This window comes from Phoxinus phoxinus (genome assembly GCF_949152265.1).
Source record: "Phoxinus phoxinus genome assembly, chromosome: 12".
In the NCBI taxonomy this organism is placed as follows: Eukaryota; Metazoa; Chordata; class Actinopteri; order Cypriniformes; family Leuciscidae; genus Phoxinus; species Phoxinus phoxinus.
The window spans coordinates 8,901,175-8,923,561 of NC_136887.1; the positions used below are offsets into that span (position 1 = coordinate 8,901,175).

General features: G+C 41.9%; 1 protein-coding gene across 1 annotated transcript; it reads right to left on the reverse strand.

Moving 5' to 3' along the window:
* Positions 1-716: 716 nt before the first annotated feature.
* On the reverse strand, positions 717-21,285 carry tent5d (terminal nucleotidyltransferase 5D). Its single transcript, XM_079629876.1, has 3 exons — positions 21,148-21,285; positions 3,321-3,908; positions 717-1,430 (listed from the first exon to the last, which is right to left on the reverse strand). Exons 2-3 carry the CDS (start codon positions 3,886-3,888, stop codon positions 805-807), a joined length of 1,194 nt encoding a protein of 397 aa, XP_079486002.1. The 5' UTR covers positions 3,889-3,908; positions 21,148-21,285; the 3' UTR covers positions 717-804.
* Positions 21,286-22,387: the final 1,102 nt, after the last annotated feature.

Below are 22,387 nucleotides of genomic sequence, written 5' to 3' on the forward strand. Positions count from 1 at the left end.
GTTGATGAAAACATGTGGCCTAACCCTGAAGATCGCAGAGATTAGATACAGTAATTTTGTGCTTTTTGCTGTTGTTTTTTGTTTTGTTCAGAATGCTCTTATGTGTTTCATGGATATTTTGTTCACTGTAAGCAATACTGTAAAACTTTTTCCTTTCTATCATACCGTGTTTCTACTGTACCTCCTGTAGTAAAGAGTAAAAGGAAAAAAACTGATTTGCTATTTTCTGGAATGCTTTTGAATGAGAACATTACTGTACATGTGGACATACAGTTCCCAACCAAGACATTTAGTGTAAAAACGGTGGATTGCATGGTTTGCATGCAAATACCTGTAAAACTGAAACATAAAAGTCTATGCAGTTTTTGTAATGTCAAGAATAGCCAGTATTCTGAAACCTGGTGTACTTTGATTGACTGCATGTACCTTGTGAAAAGAAATCAAGTGTTATTCTTTGACAGAATAATTTCATTTTGAGTCAGATTTTCAGTGTTTTGGTAAAGTTAGTGTGTGCAGAGAAAGATGTGTTCTATTTTGAAATGAAGAGTTAGTATATATTTAACAAAATATGTTTTTGAGAAGAAAATTAACCATTTGGCCAATTGTGTTTTGTAGGTGTGAGTCTGTGTTAAGAGTTTAGAAAAAATATCTGAAGTATGGGTAAGCACTTGTTAGCGATTGAAAAAAACTGTAATTGAGACATCCCGTTGTCCAACACTTAGGTACTCAAACTGTTTTGTTTTTTTCAGTTAAGTGTTTGGACCCAAGCTCAAGGGTAGATTGTTTGTGGAAATGAACCTAGACTTAAACTAGTCCAGTCTGCATGTGTATGTGTAGTGGGTAGGGGTGGTATATAAGTGGGGACTGGCCATTGGAAATGTAATAGTTACTGAAGTTGTGGTCTGTCATGTATGGTGCAGGCTGGTAGTAGCACGTAACATTATTGGCATTAGGAATGATATTCTGCTCACCCAGGACTTTTAGTGCTAGAATGGTAATCATATTGAGAGTCTGACGGCGCTCATGCCCCATCAAGCACACGGTGCTTTCATTGACCACTCTCCGAAGTGTCATCAAGTAATCATATTTGCTTTTCTCTTCTCCAATAAAATGGTTGCGCAGATATGATTCAATCTTGCGCTGCTGCTCGTTCACATCAGGGAAGTCAATAAAAAAACGTGAACACATGTAGCGCTCAAGTGTCTTAATTTCAGTTTCACAGGCAGGTTTAAAGTCCCGGACAAGCAGATTACTGTACTTGAGCAGGCCTCCACCCCTGATCTCTTCAGGGTTGCGTGTTGCTATTAGCCGGTAACGTAGGTGATCCATAGCCTGCTCAAAGTCACCATACATGCTCTCAGCCATCACTGTAATGCAAGGCAACTCTTTGGAAGGGAGTATGGGCATGTTAATGTCTGAAGCTGATGGATCTGATACCTTGGAAACCACCGCCTCACTTACTGAGGACATAGACGGTTCTAACGTATGTGACATTAATACTGCAGAGGGTTTCAAAACCTGTGAAAGTTCTTCAGATGGTTTTAGAACTTCGAGGAATACTTCAGAGGGATCCATGACATCCAGAGATACAGCTGATGGTTCTAAAAGAGGTTCTGAGATTCTAGGAGTCTCTGTTGCTGTTGAGGATATAGAAGGTTCTAGTGACTTTGAAAAATGTTGTGCTGATACAGTGAGGCTTTGAACCTCTGGTAAAGAAACAAGTGGTTCTAATACATATGATAATAGTTCTGGAGGTTCTTTAGTCTGTGGACTTGGCACAAGAAGTTCCAGAGTCTGCAGAGGACTGGGCATGGGGTAGTTGTGAACTTGAGGTGATACAACATGTTCAGAACACAAATAATTGGTCCCTGCCACTTGTGAATCAACAGTATGGTCTGCAGACAGTGGTTTCAATATCTGAGAGGCACAATTTGTTGCCTCAGAGTTCAACTTAGCGACTGAGGGTGAAGTAAACATTTTTGGAGATGTGGGGTCATCAACTTGGGCACATGTCTCATTGTCTTCCTTTTTGGGAGAGGATAAGTTGAGGTGATAACTGTCATTTGCCTGAAGTAAAGGCTCAGAATTCACACTAATGAGAGGTACCATTGCCTGACACTGTGCTGTCTGAACAGTTTCGGTAAAAGGCTGGTTAATCCTGTTTTGATCTTTGGGGAGATCACTGGGATTGGATGAAGGGATGACTATATTGACATGTGTAGCTTCACCAGTTTCTGGTTCTGAGCTTTGCACTCGACTTTGAAGGCTTTCTTCTGGTGGTAGACTTGTGCACGGTGTCTCTTCTGAATGCATACCACTCTCTGGAGCTGCAACAGCTAAAGTACAAGTGGACAGTTCTTTTGAGTCTTTTTCTGATGAACTGGATAATTCAAAGCTTTTTGTGGTAAAACCTGACAATTTAACCTGCATAGTTAATGATTCATTTGGGCAAGCTTTAGGTGGAGGCAAAATCTGACAAGTATTAACATCCAAATTATTTGACACTGATTTTTCTGGTGAACATGGCACAGGAGTTGTCTTTTTGGACATTTTCCGAGGAGGTTTGGGTGAGGAATGCTTGAGAACAACCATTTGTGAATTTTGGCTGTTTTTCTTGGCAGGGGGTGGCAGAGGATACTCAGCATATGATTCTAGTTCTGCTTGTGTAAGAAATGTAATGGGAGCAGGTTGGAATGGGCATCGCTCACCAAATGTCCCTTTTGTTGAAAGACAAGAGAAGTCAGTATGTACCATTTCAAGCCACGGTTTGGAATTAACCGCCTCTATGTCTAACATGTCAGAATCCATTTCACTAATATATGTTTTAACTGGGGGATTTGTTTCCTTGACAGACGTGGTTTTTACTACTACAAGTTCATTCCCCCCTCCTGAGTCAATACATATTTCGTTTTTATTTACCTCTAGCAGTGTCTCTGTACGCAAAGACACATTTTCATGAAGTTCATTCTTTTCCTCCACATGCACTGTTACAGGGTGCTCTGATGCTTGCTCCATAGGTACAGGCATAGTTGTAGTTTCAACCATCTCTTTTTCAACATCTTTGTCTATTTCACAAGTTGGTTCTCTTTCTGAATATTTAGACTGTTCTTTCTGACTGACTTTACAATAACACTGAGAATCGTAGAAAGTCTGCATGTCTTCAGTTTTGGAGGACATGTCAGTGTCACTTTTCTGGTGATGGCTTATGTCACAAGAGCTGAGGAATGGTTCATCAATTAGGGCTGACTGAATCCCTTTTGTTTGAGTTGAAGGAGAGTCCTGGCCCTCTTGCTCTTCTTCAAACTTCCTCCTTTCAGCATCCAAATAAGATTGTAGCATGCTGTCCAGGATGATCTGAAAGGAGTCTACACTGAATTCAAACTGTCGTCGTAGAGAGTTGACAAACTTGAGCTCTACGTTCTTCCCGCTATTATTTGAGAGGGAGATAAGGCTCCAACGGTCATGCTCAGTGAACACCTTGACCATTTTTTGTACATATGCCTCTTTCATGGTAAGAGCTGTAATTTTATCTTTGTTGACTCCTTTAGGTAGAAAGTCCAGCAGACAGCCCAAAACCACCTCCTTAATAATCTGGAAGTCCTCCGGTTTGGGAAGCTCCACACCAAAGATTATATCCAAATCTTTATAGCTGGTGCCGTTTTCTTTCACCAGCACATGACTTGCTGTAGAGCCATTGAGACGGACATCTCTAACCTTGATTTTCTTCAAAATCAGTCTGTCTCTGACCACATGGATTATGTCTTTAGGCTTGATTTCAAGAGTTGGGAAATTGCCCCTGCCATGAATGGGAATGACCTCTGTAAGAACTTGGTCCAAAGTCTCCACCTGCTCTTGTGTCAGTTTGTGAAAACGGCGGTCATCTTCCATCTCTATCACATTCGCTAGATCTGGAAAGAACACAGATAGAGATCAAATTGATTATAGATGTGCAGCTCTTATAACATTCTAGTTATTTTTAATTAAGAGCAAGTTGTCAAATTAGATTGTTATGCTAAATTAAAATGTTTTCATGTACAAAAAAAAACATATCATGCATGTTGGTGCACATTTAGTGTATACATATTTTATTGTGCAATTTAATTAGCACAATATTAGTACTAAACATACTAAAGGTGTTAAACTAGGGTTAGTAAACTGGAGAACGCTTCAAGTTTTCAACGCTTTCACGCTTTTGTTTGTTCAGTAAAATTTGTCATTCCATATGTCAAAATCTGGCACCAAAATTTGTTGAATAGGGAGTAAGATGCTGGATCAGTCACTGACATTATGCAAATTAGGGGATTAGCACTGGCTAAAAAAAAATTGGTGAACTATACCTTTAAGGAGTAAGAAAAGCTGTGTTTTAACTTAACTGCGAGGTTTCTCTGAATAACGCAGATATACGTGTATGTACAGCTGGCTAATGAGAGGTCTGTAATCTGGGTCTGTATAAAAGGTGTTTATCGTGAGAACTGGTGAGAATCGCACACTTGGCATTGCTTGAGGATCGGGCAAGAGCGTGGCTGCAAACAACGGCAAGTTTGACGAGAGTGACGAAATGCTGTAAGGAAAGCGTGTGCGGAAAGCCCTTATAAGGAGATGGTTTGGACGTGTTTTATGCAAATGACTAACCTAGTGCACAAGGCTGCTCATTTAGAATACTCCAAATTCACTAACATCAGAACGATATTAAGAACAAATTCATGAGTGTACGAACGTGTTGTGAATTAGGCAGAGATTTTTCATGAGAAGTGTGTACAAATACAAAATAATATGTAATTATTAGTGAATGAGACCTATTGTGATTACGCAATATGATAAACATTAAATGTATGTTGGATCAAATCATTGCATGGCTTGGCTCCTAGCTATCTGTGCAATCTACTTCTCCCCTACATCCTGACCCTATCACTTCGGTCATCTGAATCTGGCCTTCTCTCTGTTCCTCTGTAAGGTGCTAACCATAAGCTGCTAACACAGTGCAGCACTGACATGCAGAATGAAATACCATGTATTTATATAATGTGATTATTTAAGCATTTAAGGGACAGTTGACAGATCCTCAAACTTTTGGCCAAATACAAATACATGTGTAAATGGGGTCTAAAACGCTAAAAAGCTTGTCCACTTTCAATCACTTCCAGATTGCTTTCGTAGTGTAAACACTCATGCAGTCAAATGTGTTCGAACAGCCACAAAAGACCACACTCTCCGCCTACTGACCTAATGCGTAAACCAGTGGTCGGCAACAGGCAGCATGCGGGCCAAAACTGGAGCCAGGAATAATATCTGGCCCGCGCACGCAGCAAGATTAATTTGATAGTGGCTGTTTTATGAAATAGATCTGTCATGACAGTAACAGGTACTCACAATCACTTTGTTTTTAGTGATTTTGCCTTCAAAAAAAAAATGATGAGAACGTTTTTTCAGCAATGTTTTATTTTGAGATGAATTGAGAGCTTTTAATTTGAAAAGTTCTGAAAGACATTCAAAAGTGTCTGTGGATCGCTTCATTGCAGATTAAGACACACCGGTTTTGCATTCACAAAACTAGATCAGATGAACGCATGTCTTTCCATTCTTATTTGTATGCCCTATTTTCGCTGTCAACTGTCCTCTTTATACTCTTTGATAATGCCATTTAGTACCAGCTAGCTTAAATGTTAACATCAGGATGCAAACAATTAAAAAAAATGCAGTTTAGTATGTGAGGATGCCAAGGAATAATTCTGAGTGTAAAAGTAAACTTCGTCAAATAATTATTGCAATAAGTTAGGCTCCATTGTGTAACAAGCTAATTAAAATGATACACATTTATTATTCACAATATGAAAAGATTCAAGTCCTCTTTTATTTTATTTTTATCCATTCCGCATCTACCATATGTGTGTTTTAGCAAGGCGGTCTGTGTTGCGAGTTGGTGAATGAAGATACTTGCCAGGTTACATGTCACTACTGCTACATTAATTTATCCAGTGTAAAACCCAGACACCGCCACACAAATGTGGCTTTTTGTTAATGACTGTCCTACTACAGGATTTAACACTGAGTAACAGCTCACTACCAGTTACAAAATACACTGTAACAGTCAGTCACAGGCAATTCTAGTTGCATTTTTCATCAATTCATTTCTTAAATTATCCTTTGACTATGTTCTGGCCCGCCAATGTTTTTTAATTGTTTTGAAATTAAAACTTTACTTGCCGACCACTGGCGTATACATAGTAGGCTGGCCAGACAGGGTTTTACCCAAATTTAGTTTGAAGACAAAATGCTTACCAAGCTCTATGTTCTCTCAGCATTCCTGATTTCTAAAACGCATTCACAGCGTTCAGCCTGGTCTTGCGGCTGTCAGAGCAGAAGCAAAAGCTGCTGCTCTCCGTATGTTTTTCCGTCGTCTCAGTGTGCATTCACATGTAAATAATGTTAGCTTATTTTGTCTGTTAGATCAAAAGATCTGACAAAACCCATACATGTATCTGCCCATAGACCCTTCCCTCGAAGATATCAGGACAAAAGTGGTTGAAAGTGGACAAAAGAGACGGATTTAACCATCGGCAATCACGCCGGTGTGATTTGCGCAATTTTTTTTACATAGCAGCTAAATAAACTTACTTATAATACTCCGTCATATATGGTCATACAGACTTAATAAATATGAAAAAAAGAATCTGTGAGATGTCTACTTTTGTATGTGTCCATTACAATCAAAACAAAACGTTGTGCTTTTGTAAAATAAAGAAATTAAACAGGGTGTGCTTTCTGTCTCGTGAACTTTTTTTTCTTGAGGACGTCTCTAAACATAAACAAAACTCAGCGAATACTTGTCACACATTTACGAGCTCTAAATCTTTATATACATTTAAGTGTGTAGTTTTAAATTATCTGATTCAAAACGAAAACAAATATTCTCTGTTTAAGTCATTTGTATAAAACCAACAAGATATCCAGTTTCTCAAACCCTTGCTCATTAGTTTTAATGTGACCACACCCACACGCGCAAAATATATTGATATGCAAATCTTCCACGCGTGCACGACAAACGCGCTCATTACCTCAACAACAATGCACCTAACCTCATCAGTCTTCTGCTGTTCGTCGAGTTTGGAAGACACGCTGTGAGATTACTGGATTTACATCAGAAGAAGAAGAACGCGATTTGAAGACAAGAAAGATTTTAAGGTAAGAAATAATTCTGAATTATATTAGTTAGTATTGTTGCATAAACTACACATTGCAGTCGAACTGTTGCTCGATGCTTCAGTGAACGTTCTCAGTCGCGCTGAGTGTTTGAAATAGAGGATGGATACCCGACCTGAGCCCACATCAGCGTGGCATTGAACATTTTACATTTAAAACAGCTTATTATGTAGGTAGCCAATGTGCCTGATGCTTTCACTTGATGCAAAAGTTTGTATTTGTGATTAAAATACATGTAAAATATTACCATAACATCTGTCTTCCTGTGCGCGTAAATTTGTGCGCCTGTGTTAAGAGCCTTGTTGCTCTGCGCGCTGATGCGCTCATCTGTTGACATTTCCGAATGCTTTCCACACAAATAAACGTACATGTGTAATTAGTATGAGAAACAAATATAAGTGTAGTGTTACTGAAGTGTTCCTTTTTAACGATGCCTGCTATAGCCTACTATTGTTATTATTATTTTATGCAGCCCTGCACGTACAGTATGCCTGCAAGGCACAACAAACCTGGTGTTAAATTTTTATATATATATATATATATATATATATATATATGTGTGTGTGTGTGTGTGTGTGTGTGTGTGTGTGTGTATTTTATAAATTTTAAAAAGCAATTTTAACCAGAACAAATCTAATATGTATTCCCAAAATCGTGCAGCCCTAGTTTCTCTTGATATCAGCATGTTCACAGGTTTTTTTTTTTTTTTTTTTGGTATAGTCCTGCTGACTTCAACACGAGCAGAACATGGTCAAGTGAAAAATCAAACACCTGGGAAATGACAGGTATGCACTATGTTTCAGGAATGGCACAAAGGTGTGTGACTGGTTAAGTCTCTGTCTTTAGTTCAGTGTGTTAAATAATGGGCTTTTTTTTGCCATTTGTTGTGTATCTTTGGATTACGTTGTGTTGTAAATAAATCCAAACAATCAAAAAGCCATTCTTTTTTCAATCTCCTCATTCTTTGTTCAAAGTTCCTCATAGGCCCTGAGAGCTCCTAATAGGCCATTATGGGAGGGTCTTTGTCTTTCTCAGGTGTGAAACACAAATTACAAATTTTCAATATTCAATATCAATATTGCCTTATCTGAAAGAGTAGTCAAGGTGATTTTCACATAGTTTTGGAGCAAATATTCTAGGCTACGTGATACAATTTTCAAAAGTCTTGCAAAGAAAAAATCAGTTTGGGTTTCATGACCTTATTTCAGTGACTTTTTTTGTTGTCATTTTCACAAACCACACAAAAATTGTATTATCTCAAAACTACAAACTTTTACATACATGCTGCTGACATATTATTGTAGCAGAGTTTGTGCTGAATGCAGTGTAATAAGACTTTAGCCATGAAAATGTCACAAGTAACAGAAATAATCACAAATGTTAGAGCATGTCAGAACACCTCCAGGACCCAGAAAACACCTCAGACACCAGAGGGTTAACATCAGTGCTGCGTCTCAATTTGCCTATTTATACTATGCCTTAAAAGTATACTCTTTTTGTGAAGAAAACTATTGAGTGTGTAGCAAAAGAGTAGACAAGCCTTGGGACAAACTATCACGTCATACAATTGACAGTTCGCAAAAGCCACGTGTTGTGTCTACATAAACTGTTATTACAAGAACTGAACACTAGAGGGAGATAGAGAAGGGCGATTGATCAGTGTAGATACAAGAGAGACTGTGAGATGTACATGTGAGTTCGATCTGGATTAAAAGAGTGAGCATCTAAGAATTCTTGTGCCATTGCATCATTTATTGTTTTGTAAAATTAAGTAACAATACAACAAATTGGCGACGAGGTGGTCTGCATCTATATTGCGTGACGATGGCTGCACTGAACGCTCCATTTCCAGAGTTATTTCTGCCTTGTCCGGGTGAGCCCAGCATTCCATTCACAACGTGGACCAGGATGTTCCGCAACTATCTTCTCGTCGTGGGAGCTACAGGTGATGCTTGGCCAGAGGCAAGGAAAAGAGCCTTGCTGCTTCATTGCTTAGGAACCGAAGGACAAAGGATTTTGTATACTTTACCAGAGACTGGAGATACACTGGAGTCTGCTATCACTGCGTTGAGTACACATTTCACCCCTGCCATAAATGTTGTGGTAGAACGTCATAATTCCCGGAAACGAGTGCAAGGTGCTCACGAGTCTATAGTGAATTATATTGCTGCACTGAGACAGTTAGCTGCAACTTGTGATTTTCCTAATACAAATGATATGATTCGAGATCAACTCATTGAAAGTGTTTCGGATCCTCGAATTCGCGAGAGACTGCTCTTAAGACCTGACCTTACATTGGCAGAAGCTATTACAACTGCGACCCAAGTCGAGTCTGCATCGGAACAAGCAAAGGTCATCGGGGAACGGAGTTTTCCTGTGCAAGCTGTCCAAGTTCAACAAAATGCCGTTTAGCGCAAACAACAAAGAACCACGTTCACCGCAAATACCTTTTCAAAATCTTCTGCACCTGCTGCGCATACACGCGCATGTTTTCGTTGTGGTTCTAGTGGACACTTGGCTAATGCAAGAGAGTGCCCGGCTACAAGAGCAATATGCAAAAACTCTCAAAAAGAGGGAAACTTTGCACGCGTGTATCGTTCGGCTCCTACGCACACAGTTAGAGAAGTTGAGTTACCCGAGTACACGTTACTGTTAATTCAAGGATCCAGTGTGCTGTGGGCATCCAGACGCCTAAGTCCTGCGACAGGTTGTGTGAAAGGGTTCATGCATAAAGTGAAAGTCTTACACAGCTGTACCTGTGCGACAAAAACTGCGACATCTTCCTTTATCAGTACGTGTTGCTGTGTCTGATGAACTGAACCGCCTTCTCAGCGCAGGTGTAATAGAGAAAATTGATGCTTCATCGTGGATCTCACCGATTGTTGTAGTACAAAAAAAGACAGGAGGAATTAGAATGTGCGTTGATTTGCGGGAGCCTAATAAGGCTATTATAGTGGATGCTTACCCTCTGCCACACATGGATGAGACTTTAGCTGCCTTGTCAGGTGCAACTGTTTTTTCTACCATTGATCTGGAAAACGCTTACCACCAGGTTCCACTCCATCCAGATAGCCGTGACCTCACCACGTTTATAACGCACGACGGGCTGTTTCGTTTTTGCCGTGTTCCGTATGGTCTCGCATCAGCTCCGGCCGCATTCCAGAAAATGATGTCAATAAAACTCAAAGATGTTCCCAATGTACAGAATTACTTGGATGACATCATCTGTTTCGGACGTACACAGCAAGACCATGACGTTGCTTTGGATGCTGTCCTCAAACGTCTAAACGAGGCTGGTCTACGAATGAATGAGAAAAAGTGTAATTTCCGTCAGTCCTGCTTGCGCTTTCTTGGACACATGGTGAATGGAAATGGTATCCAACCTGATGAAGATCATCTGCAAACAATAATGCAGGCCCCAGCTCCAACTGATGTCACCAGCTTGCGCTCCTTTCTGGGTATGTTGTCCTGGTATAATAAGCTTAACCTAATTATGCCACTCTCGTTGAGCTGTTGCGTGCATGCCTGCGCCAGGATTCTGAATTTGAATGGACTGATGATGCCCAACAGAGCTTTATGGATGTTAGGAAATGCTTAGTGGACAGTTCAGCCCTTGCCCTATTTAACCCAGAAATGCCAATCATTGTGTCCACTGATGCATCAGATTATGGTCTGGGAGCGATATTATCGCAGGTGTACCCAGGTGTGGCATTTGCGCCACGAACCTTAACCTCAGCCGAACGGCGTTATTCAACTGTGGAGAAAGAGGCTTTAGCGTGTGTTTGGGCCGTCGAGAAGTGGCGCACATACTTCTGGGGCAGACGTTTTACGCTGCGCACTGATCACCAGGCGCTGACAACACTGCTGTCTACGCGGGGAGCTGGACGTGCCGGGATGCCCATTGCTCGGTGGTCAGCTCACCTTCTGTGTTTCACTTACGACGTTGTGTATCGGGCTTGCTCATCAAATCATGTTGCTGACTGTCTGTCGCGGTTCCCTCTTCCTCTCGCTTCTGCTTCTACCCCTGATGATGAGCCAGAGCTGGTCGCTTTACTGTCTACTCCCCTGACTGCGATTTCACCATCCGAGGTCAAAACTGCTGCAGCCTCGTGTCCTGAACTGACCGCTTTATGCACCCAAATCAAAAAAGGATGGCCTGTTTCTGTAAAAGCTGTGCATGCCGACCTTCAACCCTACTACAATGTGAGGAATGAACTTAGTGTCAAGGACAATGTGGTGTTCAGGGACACCCGTCTTGTAGTTCCAGTGACATTGAGACATACATTAATAGCTCTCGCGGACAAAGCAGCGCTTACGCGAACTATACTGGTTCCCTGGAATGGATCAGATGATCCAGACTCAGGTCTCCTCGTGCGAGTTGTGTCAAAGGCTGGATAAATCTACTCGCACTGTTACCGCGCCCCTCCAACCGCTACCTTTTCCAGATGCACCGTGGAGTAAACTGGGAATTGACATTGTTGGCCCGTTTGACACTGCTGGTTGGGACTGAAAGTACGCTATTACCTTAACTGATTACTATTCCAAATGGCCAGAAGTTGCCTTTACATCGTCTGTGACGACAGGGGTTGTTATTGACTTTCTCAATGGCATTTTCAGTCGCCATGCTTACCCGGTAGAGTTGGTTACAGACAATGGGCCACAATTCACGTTGGATGCGTTCACCACCTTTCTGCGAGAAAGAGGCATTGCGGCAGTTCGCACGGCTGTCTATAATCCAGCCGCGAACGGGGCTATAGTACGTTTTAACAGAGTTCTTAAGGACTGTGGACAGTCAGCTATTGTACAATCTAAGCCATGGAAACGTACTGTTACAGACTTTCTTCAAGTTTATCGCTCTACTCCACATGCCACCACGGGAGTTTCACCCTTCGAATTACTCCATGGGCGGAAGATGAGAACAAAACTGAACGTTGCCCTTCATTCCCCTGCAAGCACTCTCCAGCCAACGGATGTTCGCAAGCGAGTTGTTCTTAAGCAATCTCAAATGAAGCGTTATACTGATGCAAAATGTGGAGCACGACGGCTTATCCTCAAAGAGGGGGACAGGGTGCGAGTGCGCAAGCCCTTTCATGTGCCGAAGGGACACTGCAAATTTTCTGATCCTGTTGAAATAGAGAAACAAGTGGGTCCGAATTAGGGGTGTGCCAAAAAAATCGATTCACAGAAGAATCTAGATTCTCATTTGCAACGATTCAGAATCGATCTGAAATGTCCAAGAATCGATTTAATAAATAAATAAAATCAGCTGGCTGTTCGCCTCCATTTTTGTAACTAGCCTATACGGGACGTGAGCGGCAAATCACTAAAACAAAAAGGAAGCAAATGGATGAGAGGGAGATCTTTCGTTCCTACCATTTGCATGTGTTTTAAGTCCTGTCAGTTTAACAGGGCGCGCTTGACAGGGCATAAGAACGAGCAAAAAGAGAGAGCCCCGGCCGCGCGCGCGCACTCACCCGAGCGCTGTCTGCTCTCTCTCTCTCCGGCCGCGCATATTAATCAAAATCAATTAATACGATGGTGTCGGGAAAAAAACTCTCCAGTGATGAAATGTTTTCTGTGTTGACAAATCTTGTGCGATATCCTAAACTGCCGAATGCATTGCTTGTTTTTTCTGTTTACATTTCATTGTGAATGCTGCTACGTCAGAGCGGCCAAAGCGCCAACAAGATTCCCCGTACTTTTTGACAAGCGTCCTTGACAGGGCGGCTATAGCTTTTTTGCAGCTCAAGTCGGCGGCGGTGTGAACGTACAGTCAGCCGCCAGCTGCAGACCAACGCACACTGCAGTGCTTCACGAAACTCCCTGCCAACTCCGAGAGGGCAAAAAAAAAAAAAACTCGGTCTATCGCTGCTTCATCGCCAGGTAGCTTAGGGGTAGGACTATTATTCATTTTGAAAGAAGCACTTTATTTTCATAACTTGTTATTCTTTAAGTTACTGTGTCTGACTGAGAAATATAGATGTTTTTTTGTCTTCACCTGTTGTGTTCTACATGATAATCGAATCAAATCGTTTTGAATCGAAAATCTTTTTGAATCGAAAATCGATTTTGAATCGAATCGTGGCCTCAAGAATCGGAATCGAATTGAATCGTGAGATGGTAAAAGATTCCCACCCCTAGTCCGAATACCTACTTGCTAGAGGATGGAAGGAAATGGCATTCCTCACGATTGGCACGAGCTGTTCAGATATCTGATCCTGCAGCTGAGCTTGCGGAGAAAAGTTCCTTCTGTAATGAAGCTGATAACTTTCCGCGGGCTGAGGAACGTCCGTCAAGAATGCGCAAACCTCCCTCATGGCTAGAAGATTTTGAGACGTAAATGTATAGTTATACATTGCATAGCCTATATAGCTTATACGTTCTGTTCCTGTTATAATTAAGATAAGCTTGTTTTTTGTGCTCAAGCAATATCCTGAAAAAAAAAATACTGTTCAAACAATTTTACTTCCTTGGGTTATTGCTTAATGTTGTAATGAAACCTCTTTTGTTTTATGGTAATTACTGATAGATTAAGTGGGAAGGAAAATATCTTACGTATTGGGGGGATGTTGTGTCTACATAAACTGTTATTACAAGAACTGAACACTAGAGGGAGATAGAGAAGGGTGATTGATCAGTGTAGATACAAGAGAGACTGTGAGATGTACATGTGAGTTCGATCTGGATTAAAAGAGTGAGCATCTAAGAATTATTGTGCCATCGCATCATTTATTGTTTTGTAAAATTAAGTAACAATACAACACCACGCCCCTTAGTTATTGTTACTACGCCCGTCAAACCATTGAGAACATAGCCATGGCTGGGTTGAGCTCCATACATTAAGTGATTGGTTTTGGAGTAATGCAGCAGACATATCCTCCAGGGCACAACAGAAAGTATAGACAGAATAGCGCACGGGAGCACATGCAGTTTTGTAAAATTATATATAAATCATTTTTATTCGATCATATATCATTTTACAAAACTGTTTTGCGCATGTGCTCCCGCGCGCGCTATTTCAGTCACAACACTGCAATCAGAGGACGCGCTGAAACCATCAACTCTCGATGCTGTTCTCTTTATTCATAACTCGTAGCCTACTGAGAAGGATATATTTGTGTAAATAGTTGTGCAACTGCACAAACTTTTGCACAGTTTGCTGACTGATGAGGGGGCCGCAGTGCCGTAGTGAAATGGTGTTTGTACATGTAGCCTATTTTTTAATTATAGTTGCAAGCAATCATAAAATACAGCATATGAAAAATAAAAATAAAATAAAAAGGTGAGAAACGGACCTCGGGTCGGGCTTAAAATATAACCGTAATGTTCGGGTCGGGTCAGGTTAAATTATTTCGGGTACGGGCCGGGTTCGGGCTTAAGTTTTAAGCCTGTGCAGACCTCACTGCCATAGGCACATCGTTTCACTATCTTGCTGAAATCGCAATGTTTGACGGAGGTCCTTCTCCTTAGTTACAGTTGATGAGCTAGGATTGGACGAGAACCGTTCGAGGGCGGGGTTTTGCGAACAGTCAATTGCGTCTCTAACGGTTGCTCTCCGTTCCCATAAACTGGCCTGTCAGTCATCTTGTTACAGTTAAAATCTTCCAGATTTCTTTTCATTTTCTATCGTATCGGAGAGAAATGCAGAAGCACGTTGATCTGCAGTCGCGGGTCTTTAATGCGGAGACTCTCTTTATAATAATGCATAATGATGCATTTAAAAGTTAATGGCCTAACATTCATTTAATTTCAAATTCAAATTTTATTTATAAAAGTCCACATTGTTGTTGCAGATGAAATATAACAGGGATAACATTAAATAAATATTTTTTATCATGTTAAACTTTGATTATGATTCACTCAAACCTTTATCTAAACCTGTCACTTGTCAGTTGTGCACATCTGCCATGTTTTGTAGGTTTTTTTAAACACTTTTTACTCGTCTTTGTAGTTCTGAACTGGATCCTTACTCCAAAGCGCAATGGGTTGTGGGTAATGTTAGACTTTTCTAATATTAGAATATTAGGCTGATATTAGATCCACATTTCGAAAATCTACCGGAAATAGTAGATCATTCTGGGACTATTGACATACTCTTTTCAAAATACAGGACACACTTATTCTAATCTCATATACTATTGGGATGAATAGTATGGACATTGGGACGCAGGACAGGTGTAAACGGGTATGTGTCTCTCTCATTTACTTGTGACTCGATCTACCAAAACGTCTCGGGTTACAACTGTAACCCTTGTTCCCTGAGAAGGGAATGAGACACTGCGTCGGAACGACATTTAGGAAAACGCCCTTAGAGTAACGCATCTGAAGTATGAATGAAACTAATCCAATCCTGATTGGTGCTGCGTCATGACATAATGTGTGACGGCATACACGGAAGCTACAAAGGGAAGCCGGCACACAAGAGAGTTAGCTTCTGCCATGAAGCAAGTCGCTCCTAGTCAGGGGGAGGCATGGCAAAGGGACATAGTGTCTCGTTCCCTTCTCAGGGAACAATGGTTACAGTCGTAACCCGAGATGTTCCCTTACGAGGACACTCGCACTGCGTCGGAACGACACTTTGGGGAATGAATACCCACTATGCCACAACGAACCCCGTCTGTCCTAGTGTGAAGCTGTCACAGGCACAACTTAGCACTTGTGCACCCGGCGTAGAAGGGAGATCCAGACTAACAAATCCAGCTGCATCACACACTTCCTGGATAGGGGCCCCTGAGAGGAGGGCTCAAGAGGACGCCATACCTCTGGTTGAGTGAGCCCTCACGGCCAAAGGTGAAGGCAAACTGTGCACCTGATAGGCCAGGGAAATGGTCTGAACTATTTAGTACTATCCAGCCAGGTGCCCCCTCTTAAGTGACCCGAAACACACCAGCAACTCCGACTTCCGCCATTGAGAAGACCTCTGAACATAAATATTGAGAACTCTGACAGGGCAGAGCAGATGAGGTCTCTCATCTTCCGCCGTCATGTGAGGTGGAGGATGAAAAGCCTGGAGAACCGTTGGCTGTGCCGTATTAGAAGAAGGCACTTTAGCCAGGCCAGGATTCAAACCTTAACTCTTCCAGAAGTAAACTCCAGGCACTCGGGAGATATAGAGAGGGCCTGAAGATCTCCTACTCTTTTAAGAGAAGTCAAGTCAAGTCAAGTCATCTTCATTTATATAGCGCTTTTAACAATGTAGATTGTTTCAAAGCTGCTTTACAGAGATAAACGTATAATTTAAGGTAACAGATTGTTTTGGCTTGTAATGTAATGTTATTTTCCAGCTAAAGTTAGTTTTGATTGATTCACTTCCGTACAAAGGATAATTTGTTATTAAATTAGGGGCCTCTAAGACGACACCGTTCTCTTGTAGGTGACATTGAAGTGTGAAGAAGTGATTGCTAAGAGAAAAGCTACCTTGAGTGAAAGGTTCTTGGCCTCAGTCGACTCTAAAGGTTCGAAGGGGGCCTCGAGAACCACTGCCAGATCCCATGTGGGAACTCTGATCTGAGTCACAGGTCTCATCCTCCAAGCCCCACGGAGGAATCGTACGACCAGCTGATGTCTTCCCAAAGGTCCATCACCCAGAGGAGTGTGGAAAGCCGCAATGGCAGCCACATACACCTTGAGTGTGGACGGGTTATTTCCAGCAGAGAAGCGATTGTTAAGATGTCCTCACAAAAGCTTCTAAAGCCTAAAATGACAAATGGGACACCCTAAGGTCTCATGGACAAAAATTTAAAGGAGTATTTCGCCCGTGGGAAAATGTATCTTTATTGAAAGTGGGTCATATATGTAGTCAAAATTTGGTGCCTTGACCGAGGAAAGACAGAAAGTAACTTTAGGGCGCGTTTGTATGAAATACAACAACTCCCACAATGCACCACATTGCAAAGCTCCGCAAGCCACTCCCACTAATCCAGAACGGCGCGTATGAGGTATCCGTCTACAAAGCTAGCTAACCACCAGAGCTTGAAATTAATTTCACACAAACTTTAAAGTTAGTTTGCGAACTCATTAGTGAATTACTCATTAGTTTGTATTTCTTTTGAAATGGTGAATTATTGCATGGTACCGGGATGTTCAGACAGAACATATGCGGTGCGGAACTAGGATGGTTCACAACACAAACTTCCTTGTCCTCGTCTGATTCAGAGATTTTGTCCAGGAGAAATTGGCATTGTTGAAATTATTTGCAGCAGACGGACTCTATCTCTGTGTCCGTATGCGCACAGGCACCACCAGTCCGCCCCAGCTCAAGCCAGTCCGGGCTTCTCGTCCGCGACAGGCAGGTCTCTGCCTCGGCTGCAGAAGCTGCCGGCGCCTCCTGTTCCTCCATCAGCCTCAGCTGCTCTTTGCTATATTGCGGCTCGTAAGAGTAGCCACAAACTTTCGAAATCCTCTTCTTCCATATCATATTGAGTAAGTTACCTTCCGCCATTGTCGTAACTTCACATCTGGCTCCACAGCGGCTGTTAGCTTAGCTTCCAAACAAGATGGAGGATATTGCTTTTAGTTTCAGAAAGTGAAGTCCCACCCACTGATCTGTAATAGGTCTATAGCGTGAGTGGATCCCACCCCCTGGATAAATGAGAAACGAGTGTTTGTAGTCTCAACCACTCTACAAAGATATGGGACTTCCTCTGAAAAATTACGATTTTTACATCATTATAAGCAGGAACTGCAACACTGAAATCCGTATTTCTCCCTTCTCAGGGGGAAATGAGGGAATAATGCATGGCCATTCAAAAATATGACTGGGTTTCTAACGATACAAAGCTTAATGCAAATGGGTGAAGTGTTCCTTTAAATCAGCCCATGATTTACTCACCCTGAAGCCATCCTACAGTAGCTGTACTGTATATGACATTCTTCTTTCCGACGAAATCAATCAGAGTTATATTAAGCTGGAGGCTGACGAGGGCGTGGCCTATTTGGAGCAGGAAGCCTCCAGGGCGGGGCTGGTTTAGGCGGCCAGGGCGGAGCCGACCATTCAGGCGACCAGGGCGGAGCAGGCCATTCAGGCGGCCAGGGCGGAGACGGCAGCTCAGGAGACCCGTTCGGAGCCAGAAGTTCAGGTATATGCGGGGTGGAGTGTGGAGAGGGTGGAGACTGGAGTCACTTCAGGACTTGGGATGAGCACGAAGACTGGAGTCACCTCAGGACTCGGGACGATGACGGAGACAGGAGTAACTTCAGGACTCGGGATGAGGACGGAGACTGGAGTCACCTCCAGACTGGGGATGAGGACGGAGACTGGAGTCACCTCAGGACTCGGGACAAGGACGGAGACTGGAGAATCATGTGCGGCGGTAGCCATCTTGCATAAGGGCTCAAGCGCGGCAGCGGCAGCGGCCTTCTTGCATCGCTGGGATGGCCGATGGTGAACAGGGACTGGCCGATGGTGAACGGAGACTCACCGCTGGCCAACACCCACTCCACAAAAGCCTCTAAGTTCTCTCGAGGCCCCACACCAGGCAGGTGTGCCTTTGTCTCAGCATTGAGGCTTGTGTGGTAAAAGACACTCAATGATCGGTCTGGGTAGGAGGTAAGGCACGCCAGATCAAGGAACGCCATGGTGTGTGCCTCGAGAGAAAGCTGGTCCTGGTCGATGCAGAGGAGCTGCACTGCAGGATCCATTTGCGGTATTGGACCGACCTTCTGTTACGGTAAGTAGACACAAGAAAGGAAGATGGATGGTGAATAGTGATTTATTGATAACTAAGGTGCAGGGATGAGGTGAGCAGGGTAGTGGAGTCCAAAGGGTGATCTTGGCGGAGACACAGAGACGCTGGAGACAGGGAGAATAGTCCACTTAGTGAAAACGAGGTCGGACCAGGAACTGTGGTGAGGAGTGTGCCTTTATGGTGGCAGATGAGGGTGATTGTGAATGATGTGCAGGTGGGAGCCAAGGAGGGTGATTGGAAATGTAGTGCAGAGGACGTTGACTAGTTGATATGTGACACTGGTGTTCTTTATCTTCTTTTTTTTTTTTATCACATTTTATATCACAATTTTAACCAGAAATAAAAAACATTTCGCAATTAACCTTCTTGCTAATTAATCTTGCTGCCCTAGTTGGAAGTCATATTTTCGGTCCTGTCTACCTCAGAAGAAGAACTGAATGAACTGGTCCTAACTGAAGAACATTTACGAGAATTTCCGAAAGCCTGAGGTAGGCTATATGCTGGTAATATACTTATTATGACTAGTATTATTTATAAAACTTGCAAAACCCTTTCTGTTGAAAGATGTAAATTAATTTTACTATAGTTTTGTGCATGCATATTATAAAAAAGCTTAAATTGTTAAGCTAAATCCTGTAGTGTATAGTTTATAAGACTACCGTAGTTTATTCTTTTCATATACAAGTATAACATATACCCACATTTGTACATCAATGCCTATGTAATGTACTGTATTAGGTGCAAAAATGTACTGTTGTAAATTTGTCAAAGATGCAGACTGTCAGGTCAGTCATACAATATGCTATTCGACTTGCAGGTTCACAGAATGAAACCGTGCCAACAAACAGCATTAACTTAAGCGAATGAAAATAAATCAATATACGAGTGACGTCATTGTGTGATGACGTAGCTGCAGAATGTTTTTTTATATATATATATATATAGTTAATGGAAAAGAACCATCTGAAAGGTTTGCGGATATTAATCGTTCTTGCCATCACTATTCTGTGTTATAAAAATGGCACCACTGGAAATACTTTAGGACCAGGCATGCGCAATTCCGTTGTAGTTCCTTTGTCATTGTTTAGGTTCTTGACAATTTCTATGCTGCAGTTTTCATGGTGTGAGAAGATCAACTTAACTTGTGGAAGCATGCTTAACAGACAACCAATCAAAATGAAACATACTGCACTTAAATAAAAAGTGCGTTGTAGTCTATTGACTCTAATGTTTGGCCATTCATATTGACTGAGGGGGCGTCGCCTCGTGACGTCGGTCCTGTTATGACTATGGCGTCATTAACGACACGTCACGGCAATTCAATTGCAAGACTGACAAATAAAGTGAAATCTCACTGTCTGTCTCGCTTTAACTGTTCCTGTCGTGATTATTCACTTCGGCAAAAGAGCTTTATTAGTATTTTGGGGCCATATCTGTCTATAGACACACACATGAATGTGCACATTGGCCGTGACGCTGCAGCACGATGATGTTTTCCTCCCCCGCCCCTCTCGCGCGCACTCTCCCGCAAATAAACCGCTGTGAGTCATCGAAGTACTTCTGCTCATCCATTCACAGATACACGCCAGCAGGTTCCAGAAAACCAGCCTGTTCTGTATGCATTTAAACGCGCATAGTACATCCCAAACTTCATTGTCGAATCAGTTTGCCTGTATTGTGTTGAACATATAATTATCTTACAGACCAAGTAGCCTAGGCTATATTTAAAAAAAAGTTCTGATAGCATAAATGAGGACATTACATTCTCAAATCAAAGGAAGACAAACGAATGTATCTTAAACGTTAAACCAAACATGAATCGACAGGTCAGAGGAGGTGTGCGCGTGTATTATTATTAGCCTTTGTGCGCGCGTGTATGTTAATACAAAATATATGTTGAATCGATATAACAGTTAAAATGCTGTCGTCATCGCTAGGCTACCATAAAAGTATTCACTTACTACTCACTGTTTATTTCACTGATATTCACTGGTAACAGTTGCGTTGCCAGTCCAACGTCATAAGGTTTTTCAAACTTTGGCAGAGAACAGATATTGTAGCGAACTAGTGATTCGTAATTTAAACTTGACAGTGGTCAAATAATGAAGTAGCTAGAAAATATAATAATAATAACAATAATCAACAGTCGCCAATGCATCATTAAATTACAAATATGTATATAGCCATGTGGCAAGATTAGAAGTCAAAGTCAATACGAATGAGTTCAAGTCCACACAAAGATTGGAGTTTTTCAACTCACCACTCGATGTGCAGAAACGTAAGAGTGTCGGCACGTCAATGTTGATTTCCAGGGTTAATCCGACAGTGATTTGGTCATCGGGTCAGTCGTTTATGGTTCATTAGCTGAATTCCAGAGCTGGGAAAAGCTGCAGGAGCGCGGTCGCTGTTCAAGCAGATAGTGCTTCTGAAACTCTTAAATATCCCACACCTTCTGCTCTCTCAGAGCCCGGAGCTTAAAGCAGTTTCCATGGCGACCTGGCGTCAGAGTTTTGAGGTAGCCTAGTCCACGTAGTGCGAGTCACAACAATGGCACATATCAAAAGCCCGCGCAACGAGAGTTAACAGGTGTCAAGAGCGCGCACACGTATGTGCATGTAACGTTAGTGATGTTAGACGATTATCTATTCTAAACAGCTTTTTCCAAAAGAAAGAAGAAGAAACATTAAATAAAAGAAGGTTTATGTCATTAAAGGCATCTAAGTGAAAAATAATAAAGAAAATCGCAGTTTACATTTGTTGATTGTTCATCGTGTCAGGCTACAAATCGGCTACAATGTGCGCATACAAGATGATTACACTTATTTCTGTCTAAGACTCTATTTCATTACTGGTAAACAGGCGCTGTTCATGAAAAATTATATTATTAAGACTTTATCTTTAATCTCTGAGCATCTTGTTTAATTGATGCAGTTAAAATGTGTAATTCATAATTCCCACAATGCAATTGATTCTTCTGCAATACAGATAACTTCCTTTTTGGGAATTCCACTTTATTTTACTTAGGCTATCTCGGTATTTAAGCTAAAGCTGAATGATCGTACATTTAATATGGTCAAATACGACGAATCTACCAAATCGTGTATTGTTCACACACATAGGCTCGTGGTGTGGTGCTTTACTGGCAGTGAGCTGCTTGGATGCTCTGCACAGGCGCTGCAGTGCTGTGTTATATCAGCCAGCGAGTGACTCATCCCTCTCTTGCTCTCATGATGGAGAGAGACGCAAACCCAGCCATCAATCAACCCCTCCCTCCTGCACACGTCAAGGATAGATCTCTGCAGAGACTTGTCATGTCCAATACATTAGGCTCTCCTCACTGATTTAGTTACATTTCTATGTAGTTATACTTTTCTATATAGGCTAGTTACATCCCAGCAGAGTATCGATGACAGTCTGATAAAACACGCTTATGTGCAATACTGTAATGCAATTTGAAAGAAAAAAAGTGGGAAAAAGTGCCATTTCTCCCCATAAAGAGA